Source organism: Neophocaena asiaeorientalis, unplaced genomic scaffold, assembly GCF_003031525.2.
Source record: "Neophocaena asiaeorientalis asiaeorientalis breed wild unplaced genomic scaffold, Neophocaena_asiaeorientalis_V1.1 scaffold131, whole genome shotgun sequence".
NCBI lineage: Eukaryota > Metazoa > Chordata > Mammalia > Artiodactyla > Phocoenidae > Neophocaena > Neophocaena asiaeorientalis.
This window is the reverse complement of record NW_020173201.1, coordinates 279,163-289,861: the sequence shown is the minus strand read 5'-3', so window position 1 is coordinate 289,861 and position 10,699 is coordinate 279,163. Positions and strand designations below refer to the sequence as shown.

Here is a 10,699-nt window from a genome sequence, read left to right as displayed (position 1 = left end):
AAAAAAAAAAAAAAAAAAAAAAAAAAAAAAAAAAAAAAGATGACTCCTAGGTTATTTGGCCTGTGGGACTAAGAGGTACCAAACAAGGTGGGAAAACCAAGGGAGGAACAGGCTCAAGGAACCCAGATTTCTATAATTTCTATATTTACTTGAGATGCCAACTGAACTTCTAATTGAAGATGTAAACTAAAAGTTAGATAAGTCTGGAATTCAGGGGAGAGATCAGAGATAGAATAAATACCTTGGAAGATCATCAGCATATACATCTTTGGATTATGGGGAAAAAAGGTATTTTAATTCCCTTATATGAATAATGATGATAATTATATCTTTGATAACTAAGATTTTTGTCCTTCCTTCAGATCACTTTAAATACATTTCCACCCAGCTCTTTTGTTATTTGAAAGAATCATTAATCACCCTCTCTGCCCCTCCACAGCGTGTCCTAGTGAGAAGCAGCTCCATCTCAAAACAACTCCAACAATGCAGGATGCTATGACTTTAGACTGAGGGCTCGTATTTGAAACCATTGTTTTCTTATCCTGAGACCTTTAACCGTCTGACATGTCTTTTCCAATGGGCAGTTACACAACCTCTTACCTTCTCTTTAAGCTGCTCTAAAATCTCTTGTTTTCTTTTAAGTCCTTCCCAGGCAAAGTGAATTTTACATACATTAGACATATCCTATATTTTAAAGCAAACTATTCTTAAAAAAAAAAAAAAACTCCAATTTTTATGTGAAAGAGGTAGTATAGCATTATGGTTAAAAGGCATAACCTTTTGTTTACGTCAGGCAGAACTAGGTTTGAATCTGTGCTTGGACACTTTATAGCTGTGTAACCTTGGACATGTAATTTAAACTGTTTCCCAGCCCTCATCCATAAAATTGTGAAAATAATAAGACATTGTTATAAAAATTAAATGTAATTTGTGTAAAGTGCTTGGCAGACTGCCTGACATGTGCAGTGTGGCAAGTGAATGGTTTTTGGGGGTGTTTTTTTTGACCTCTCATCTGATTCTAGAAATATATTGTACAAGTGTAACATTTATACTATTGAGCTGAATCTGTAGTGAACCTAGGTCTTATGCATAAAGTTGTTTTCTCAAATATATCCTTCTTTGCCATTGAATTTAGCCCTCACTGTGAACAAAATAGGGAAAATTTCAAGTTAGAGTAGAGGTCTAGCCTGTTGGGCTTGAGGCTTTTTTATACATTAAGCTCTGTAGGCCCAGTGTCTTCAACTGTCCTGTCCCATGCAGTAACCACTAGTCATACGTGACTATTCGAATTAATTAAAAGTAAATAAAATATAAAAAGCAGTTCATTGGTCATCCTAGCCACATTTCTTGTGATCAGTGGTCACGTGTGGCTAGTGTCTCTCACATTGTGCAGCACAGATAAGAACATTCCCATCGTGGCAGGAAGTTCTATTAGAAAGCTCTGGTCTAGAGCCTGCAATCACTAAAATGTGGGACCTGTTTATATGTGTATACAGACCACACAAGAGAATCAATATGAAAAATTTATAAGATTAAAATTAGTAATTATAAGTGAATGTAAATGTCTACTAAATATAATACTAAGTTAGCTATTAATGTTTAAATTTAGTATTTATAAAATTAGAAAACATGTCATGAAGTATATGATTAGATTATAAATATGAAGTGGTTTTATTTTTCTAGTCACTACTGCTAATTGTGTACTTAGTCCAGTTCTCTGACTCTTCTGCCACTTTTGGCTATTAGGACAGCCTCTTTCCAGTTCCTGAAGACTCAGCCCAATTCATTTTAAAACCTCAATCTCATATTTGATTCAAAGCACTCTTCTCTTCCTTCCCAACTCCCAGAAAATATTGATAAAGGTGCTGTGAAGAATAGGAAAATGTGATAGACTAGACTGTAGGATGGCAGGCAAGGTGGAGATGCAGCTTGAGCTAAAGTGGTCAGGGGTAGCCTTCTTTGAAGAGCTGAGATTTGAGCCAAGCCCAGAATTATGAGAGTAAGTAAACCCTAGTACTCTCTTAGGAAGAATTCACAGAGTGAGGGAATAAAAAGCAGGTACAAATGCCCTGACGTAGGTGCATACTTGGCATAAGAAATAATAAACAATAAAATTTTGTAAAGGCTTGTATGACTGGAGTGCAGTGAGCATGAGGAAAGTGGTACAAAATGAGGTTAGAGAAGTAGACATGGGCCAGATGGTAAAGGGCATAGTAACCATGGTTAGGAGTTTGGGGCTGGAGATAAAGATTTGAGTAGTATTAACAGTGTATAGTTTCACTCTGCTTCATATTCCGTCCTTCTCACAATTATCCCCATCTCTCCCACAAGAAGCATTTTCTCCCTTAATACTGGATCATTTCCCTTTGACATATCATTAAGTCATTAAAAATATGAAAAGATTTTTGACAATTTCCTCAGATTTGCCTCTGTTTCTCTACTCCCTTCATAGTAAAATTCCTTGAAGGAGTGACCTATATTCCCCATATCCACTTCTTCTCCTCTTCCCATTATCCCCTCAACCCACTCCAGTAACATTTTCATCCCTACCGTTCTGTAAAAACAACAAGTTCCCCCACAACTTTACTCCTCCCCAAACAGTGATCTCTGTCCTCATTTTCTCAACCTCTTAGGACCATTGTGCACATTAGACATCTCTCTCTCTTTTTTTGAAATCAACATTTTCTTCCTTAGGCTTTCATGACACCAGATTTCTTGGTTTATCTGCTCCCCTACTGATTATTAAGATTAGAAAGGGGCAATTGAGTTGAAGTAAGATCTCAACAGTGAAAAGGAGGAAGTCATAAAAGATCTGAGGGCAGAATGGTCTAAGCCAGTGCTTCTCAACCAGGGTGATTTTTGCTCCCCCAGGGGACATTTGGTGATGTCTGGAGACAGTTTTGGTTGTCACCACCGGAGGAATGCTAGTTACATCTACTGGGTCAAGGCCAGGGATGCTACTAAATATCCTGCAATGCACAGGTCAGCCCCAACTAAAAGAATTCCTTGACAATCATAACTAAAGTACACCGCCTCTACCACCACCACCACATAATCCCATTACTCTGATTTTTTTTTTTCTTAACACTTTTTACTGTCTGGAATTATGTTGTCTGTTGATTTGTTTACATGTTTATTTTCTGTCAACCCCTTTTGTTCCCTCCTCTCCTATAATAGAATTACCATGAAGAAAAGGCCTTTTTCTATCTTGCTCATTACTGTATTCACTACAACCAGCATATTGCCTGGCACGTATGACATGAGGTGATCAATAAATGTTTCCTTCTTTTTTTCATTTATTTGGCTGCATTGGGCCTTAGTTGCGGCACACGGGATCCTCGTTGCAGCATGCGGGATCTTTCGTTGTGGCACGTGGGCTCTTTATTGCAGCGTGCGGGTTTCTCTCTAGTTGTGGTGCGTGGGCTCCAGAGTGTGCGGGCTCAGTAGCTGCGGCGTGCGGGCTTAGTTGCCCCGCGGCATGTGAGATCTTAGTTCCCCAACCAGGGATCGAACCCGCATCCCCTGCATTGGAAGGCGGATTATTAACCACTGGACCACCAGGAAAGTCCCCAATAAATGTTTCTTGATAGAAATACTATAGTCCCCATAAACATTTATACAAATATGCATACATACATATAAGGAGGAGAGTCCTGTGCACAGCATAAAGGGAAATACACACACGCTGTACATTATTCATCCGATAATTAGAATATTTCCCTCTTTGAGAGGAGCCTTAAGTAGCTTTTTTTTTTTTTCTGTAAATTTCTTTCAACCCTTAATTGTGGCTGATTGTAGATTTAGAAAGTCTTTCCTGACTCCCTCACCACTACCATCAGCAAAACTAGGTATATTAATCAGGATTTTGTCAGTTGCAGACAGGAGAAACCCAGTTCAAACTGGCTTAAGCAAAAAGAGAGATTATTTCCTTAAAAAAGTAGAAGTCCAGGGATGGATAGGGTGATCCAGGTATTTAATCAGCACCACAAGCAATCTGTCTTTATTCCTGTCTAAGCCCTGCTTTCCTCTATGCTTGATTCTTTCTCAGGCAGGCTGTCCCCAAGAGTTTGGAAAGATGGCCACCAGCAACTCCAGCTTATATTCTACAAGCTTAAAATTTTTGGAAGAGAGTTCCAGCAAAGCCCCATTTCAGCAAAATTATATTTTAATTGGATTATCTCCGAATATATCACTGGGTCCAAGGAATGGCTGGAATATGTGTGCTTTCCTACAGACTGGAAGAAAGTGTAGACAGCCTGTCTCAGATCACATGGACTGAGAGTAGGGGGAGATGTTCCACCAAATGAAGGCCCCAGATGTCCACAACACTGGACTATGTGCCCTTCCTGAGACACTTCCATGGAACTTTATTGGAATGCTGAGTTGTAATTGACTGTGTACTTATAAGGTCTGTATAAGCAGGGCTGTGTCTTATTCACAGTTACATCCGCAGGGTTATTCAGAACATCTTGCACATAAAAGTCTTTCGGTAATGAATAAATACTTCCTGTCCCTTCCTTTCCCCTTCAGCTTCCTAGTTTCAGAGATGAAACTAGGCCCTGCAGAGATAACACTGTGCTTCACACAAAGGGAGTTCAACAAATATTTGTGAAGTGAACATTAAGGGTAATGTTAAGTTAGTAATAGGTGGTAGCCTTTATTTATGCCCACAATCCTAAAGGTCAGAAGGATATAGCACATAACATCAAAACCTACTAACCCTCCTTTTGCTTTTTCCCCATTTTCTCTAAATCTTTGTTATATCTCAAATTTATACTTCTTCCCATCTCTTGGTATTCCTGTTCCTGTTCCTTTCTGACTCTGTCTTTTTTTTCTCTGTGGGGTTTCCTTTGTTTGTTTCTTTATTTCTCTGCAAAAATTATATATTCATGTGGCTTCTCTCTCCTTCAGTGTACTTCTTTTTCTTATTTCTCACCTTCTCCTCTTTCCCTTCACTACTCATAATACAGAAAAGAAATTTTTGTGTTGTTTATTAACTGTGTATATATCTATTATTCTTAATTTTCAGAACTAGTAAATACGATATTTTAAATTCCCCTCTCTAAAAATAGGTGGTGCTTGTGGGTTAGTGACTGCCAAAAGGAAATGGATACCCTATAACATAGAAAATGCTCTCATCTCTCCAGAATTGGTTTTGCAATAAATAATGTGAATTTAATGAAATATTTTAGGACATAACTATACTAGTTTCCTCTGTGTATAGAGTTATAGAAACCTAGTGCTTTAACTGTAAGATCAAATAGATAAAATATAGTTCTTTGCTTAACCTGTTTAAGCTTTAAAAATTTATTATTTCCTTTATTTCTTCAAAAATTAAAAAGGATTTTATCTTTGACAGTGAAATTCCTAAGGACTCATTGAAGGCCATTCTGTTGGAGTTAGAATGTCACTTCACATGGAACTTACTTAAGGAAGACATTGATCTGTTTGATGTAGAAGATACAATTGGGCAACAGCTTGAATTTCTTACCACAAAATCCAGACTCACTCTTTATAACCTGTTGGCCTATGTGAAACATCTAAAGGGCCAAAATAAAGATGCTGTAGAGTGCTTGAAACAAGCAGAAGAAATAATACAGCGAGAACACTCGGACAAAGAAGAAGTACAAAGTCTGGTCACTTGGGGAAACTACGCCTGGGTTTATTATCACATGGACCAGCTTAAAGAAGCTCAGAAGTATATAGACAAGGTAGGGAATGTCTGCAAGAAATTGTCCAGTCCTTCTGACTACAAGTTGGAGCGTCCAGAGATTGACTGTGAGAAAGGGTGGGCACTCTTGAAATTTGGAGGAAAGTATTACCAAAAGGCTAAAGCAGCTTTTGAGAAGGCTCTGGAAGCAGAACCCGACAATCCAGAATTTAACATCGGCTATGCCATCACAGTGTATCGGCTGGATGATTCTGACAGAGAAGGGTCTATAAAGAGCTTTTCTCTGGGCCCCCTGCGGAAAGCTGTTACCCTGAACCCAGATAATTCCTATATTAAGGTTTTTCTGGCGCTGAAGCTTCAAGATGTACATGCAGAAGCCGAAGGGGAAAAGTATATTGAAGAAATCCTTGACCAGATATCATCCCAACCTTACGTTCTTCGTTATGCAGCCAAATTCTATAGGAGAAAAAATTCCTGGGACAAAGCTCTTGAACTTTTGAAAAAGGCCTTAGAGGCGACACCAACCTCTTCTTTCCTGCATCACCAAATGGGACTTTGCTATAGGGCACAAATGATCCAAATCAAGAAGGCCACTCGCAACAGACCTAAAGGAAAGGATAAACTGAAAGTTGATGAGCTGATTACATCAGCTATATTTCATTTCAAAGAAGCTGTGGAGCGAGATTCTATGTTTGCATTTGCCTACACGGACCTGGCCAACATGTATGCTGAGGGAGGCCAGTATAGCAACGCTGAAAACATTTTTCAGAAAGCTCTTCGTCTGGAGAACATAACTGATGACCACAAACATCAGATCCACTACCACTATGGCCGCTTTCAGGAATTTCACTGTAAATCAGAAAATACTGCCATCCACCATTATTTAGAAGCCTTAAAGGTCAAAGACAGGTCATCTCTGCGTACTAAACTGACAAGTGCTCTGAAGAAATTGGCTTCCAAGAGACTTGCTCACAATGATTCAGATGTGCAGAGTTTAAGTGCCCTAGGGTTTGTTTACAAGCTGGAGGGAGAAAAGAGGCAAGCTGCTGAGTATTATGAAAGGGCCCAAAAGATAGATCCAGAAAATGCAGAATTTCTTACTGCTCTCTGTGAGCTTCGACTTTCCATTTAAATACATACTCCAGGAAATTAGTTCTAAGCTTTTTTTCTCCATTTTGGTTTCTTATATTTTTCTTTATTTTAATCCATTGTTCATTATAGAGCTAAGTTTTATTGAATTGTCATTTTGTACCTGGCATCATGCTAAATACTTTATATAATTTAGTTTTCAATTAGCAATAATTGCGCCTCGGATAAACCTCATTGGCTACGATACTGCCACTACGCAAAGCTTAGTTATGATGAATCTTTTTTTTTTTTTAATTAAAATACAGTAATCCATTGAGAAACAGCAAAATTCCAGCTGTTGTAACTTTATAAAGTATGGTCATTATGACTTTATATCCTTTATCTCTGCTATTTATAATAATTTTCTAATTAGATTTTGTGAAGTTTTCCATATTACTTCCTTATGCTGCGAGTATAATCCTACACATGCCTTTGACACCTAAGTCAGGAACAGTCTTTTAGGAGTGCAAAATTATATTAGTTAAGCACTTAACTATGTAGCTTGCAAAAGACGGAAACTTCTAGTTACAGATGTTCCAACTTTGAGGATATTTAACCATCAACATATTACCTAAAGAATCCTCTTTGTTGGAAGAAAAAAGTTTATAATAGAAGTTTGTCATCCCTGATGACTTCAATAAAAGGAGAAAACACTAGAACATGAGAAAAAAGATTTCCCCGTATACAGAACTTTAGGGACCCATGAGAAATCCAAAGTATTACCTCCCAAAATATTCATTAAGTAGCTAGAAATAGTGATGAGGAAAAAAATGGATAATGGAAAATCATTAGTTTCAAATTTTTCTAGTTCTTTTAACTAGAAGAATAAACCTAAAGTTAATCTAGATGGAATTAATTTTATTCCTTCCAATTAAAATTGCTGTATTTTTAGGTTAAAATCATTGAGATAAAAAGTGGACCGATTGAGAAATTGGGAGAAATGATAAACAAATGGGTAAAGTAGATGCCCCTAACCTACGTCCCTAGATTACCAAGATTTCAGTGATTTAGTTTTGGGTCTGGACTGGTTGGAATTCTCATTCACACAATTTCTGGCCTTTGGTTAACTGTTTTAGTATTCCAAAGTTACTTCTATGAAGCTTTTCCTTTTGTCTGAAGTTTTCAGATTGACATGTTTTCCTGTAGATCCTCTAGGAATAGTTAAGCCCTGTTTTCAGTTTTAATATCCACTTTGAAGGGTCACTGCTTAAGGGCTTTTATCCCAGAGGACTTTTTAAATCGGGATGTTGCTAAAAGTGGCTTCTTTAATGTTGTTTCCTTGATTATAGACTACACAATTATATTTACCACCACAGTGTTAGTGGAAAAATATGCCATATGATTTAATTCTCCATACCTTCAATGTTGCTCTTAAAACTATGCCATATGATTTAATTCTCCATACCTTCAATGTAGCTCTTAAAACTACTGTAATATATACTGTATATATTCTCCATACCTCCTAAAACTACTGTGTGTTTTTTACTTTTTGTTACTATTTTTATTTTTTAAATTTCTATTATAGTTTTGATTATTACAGAAGTAGTGAATTCTCATTGTAAAATTTCAAACAATACTAAAGTATATGAACTTAAAAGAGCACTTCCTTCACGCTACCCCAGTTCCACATGCCCAAGGTAAACTGTTAATAATTTGATAGGTATCCCTCCAGATATTTTTTTCTCAGCATATTCAAACATACATAAATACTGCAGTGTATCTCATGAATTAAATTTTTTTAAGGTTCGTTTTACTTATCTCCCTGCTGGTTTTATTTATTCCGCTGATTTCACTTGTTTATTCAAGAATTAAGAACAGGCAAGGGAATGATCTTTAAGTATTTCAGTAATTCATGACCGAAGTCCTAACCTATCAGTAGAAGTATTTGTCCTGTTTTGCAGCAAATAGCTTATTTTGCAGCAGGTCATTTTCTCCCATTGGGAATAATGTTACGATTAAGGTTATGTTCCCAAGTAGAGACTTCATACGCAATAAAATTACAGTTGTGATATCAAAACAAAGATACAACTATACAAGCCTCTCTATTTAAACATTAGACTTTAAGGTCTATTAAGTGATGTTAAAATCCACTAGACATTAAAATACTGAAATATATAAGAAGCATAACATACTAAGAAAGTATAAAATCAGCATATGAATAATACAACTGTATAAGTTGAACTAAAATTAATATTTATAATAACTTTAAATTTTGTCAGTATTGTGCTTGCCTTCCTAAACTTTATTTAGAGATACTTTCATAGACTCTTCAGTTTAAAAAAGACCTCAAAATTCACCTTTATTAATTAACCATCAAAATTTGAAGGTTGAATTATCTTCCTAAACGATAATTTTGTCTTCAGATAGTCCCGATTCTTAGAAATTTGGGACTTCCCTAGTGGTGCAGTGGTTAAGAATCCACCTGCCAATGCAGGGGACACGGGTTAGATCCCTGGTCCAGGAAGATCCCACATGCCGCGGCGCAACTAAGCCCGTGCGCCACGACTACTGAGCCTGTACTCCAGAGCCCGCGAGCCACAACTACGGAAGCCCGCACGCCTAGAGCCTGAGCTCTGCCACAAGAGAAGCCACCGCAATGAGAAACCTGCATACCACAGCGAAGAGCAGCCCCCGCTCGCCACAACCACAGAAAGCCCGCGTGCAGCGACGAAGACCCAATGCAGCCAAAAATAAATTTATTAAAAAAATAAAATTTGTTTCTGCCATTTAACTGAAGACTTCTAGCGTGTAGTTTACACATTTGGTCTATCCTTAGGGACTTCGAAGATCTAATGCTTTTTAGAGATTGACATTTTGTATTAGTTAAAACTCTTAATTGCAAATCAAAAAACTCAGCTAAACTGACCTAAGCAAAAATGAAAATACAATGACTGATGTAATTTAATAGTCCAGGGGCAGCACTAATTTCAGATAAATTTGAAGGAACAAATGAATCACCAAATACATATGGCTGTTATGTGAAGTCGTGACACTGAGTAGCCAAAAACCAAATGTCTACTACACATATCTTAAAGTAATTGAAGACAATTGCCCTATGTCCCCTGAAACTTAAACATTTCATTTCCTTTCACCCACCCCCATAAGACATATTGCAGTCTCCTCCCCATCATGGTTATTTTGAATTCTCTCCAAATTGTCTTTATCCTTTGGCAAGGGTTTGTGCACAGGGTTTAACTTCATACCTAAAGTGAGGTTTTAGGACTCTGGTAGAATTATCCCTTATCTTTTCTATGAACTATATGTATATTAATGTAGCCAAAATACTAATATCCACTTCCTACCTACTTATGTGTAGGTTTTTCCACACATGCCGTTTTAAGGCATGCCTTACATATCCTATACCTGACCATTTGGCTTTTAAAAGTGTTTTATGTTCCTTGGTAGCATTCAGCACTTCAATTCAGATGACCCATATATCTTAAAGAAATTGTATAAATATTTGTATATAAGATGCTATCCACTGTAAATGACAGAAAATAGAAAACCTAGCATAATCTGTCTTTAAACCAGTAAGAAACAAAAGTAAATCGTGTTTTCAAACAAGGCTTAATCTTTTCAAAGCACTGTGGCCAAGACACAATCACTGTCTCTACTTCTCAGCACTGATTTATCAAATCTGGCTCCATTCTGAGAAAACTACCTTTGTGATCCTAAGATGGCTGCCACATGCACTCTTGTCTCTATGCAGTGGAAAAGAGCACATCTCTTCCCTGAACCATCTGAACCATCTGAGAAGTCCAGGTTTGCAGTGTGATAGGACTGTCATAGGTTATGGAACCATTTTCAAATAAGTCATCATGGCCAGAGAGGAAGAGACCATGTTCATTAGTTAGGCCTGAGACATAGCTGGCACAGAAAGACAGGAATGAGGAAAAAGTT

At 37.3% G+C, this 10,699-nt stretch overlaps 1 protein-coding gene and 1 non-coding gene across 3 annotated transcripts in view; one reads left to right on the top strand and one right to left on the bottom strand.

The window, feature by feature from the left end:
- Positions 1 to 8,552, top strand: part of LOC112399574 (interferon-induced protein with tetratricopeptide repeats 5) — a 38,113-nt gene extending 29,561 nt beyond the window's left edge. For both annotated transcript variants that reach the window (XM_024744809.1, XM_024744808.1), the window contains exon 2: positions 5,360 to 8,552. In XM_024744809.1, the coding sequence (XP_024600577.1) occupies positions 5,360 to 6,803 (1,444 nt within the window). In that variant the 3' untranslated portion in view covers positions 6,804 to 8,552. The remainder of the gene's footprint in view (positions 1 to 5,359) is intronic.
- On the bottom strand, positions 6,887 to 7,024 carry LOC112399614 (U4 spliceosomal RNA). The gene has a single exon (XR_003003261.1). It is a non-coding gene; the product is annotated as a U4 spliceosomal RNA (small nuclear RNA).
- Positions 8,553 to 10,699: the final 2,147 nt, after the last annotated feature.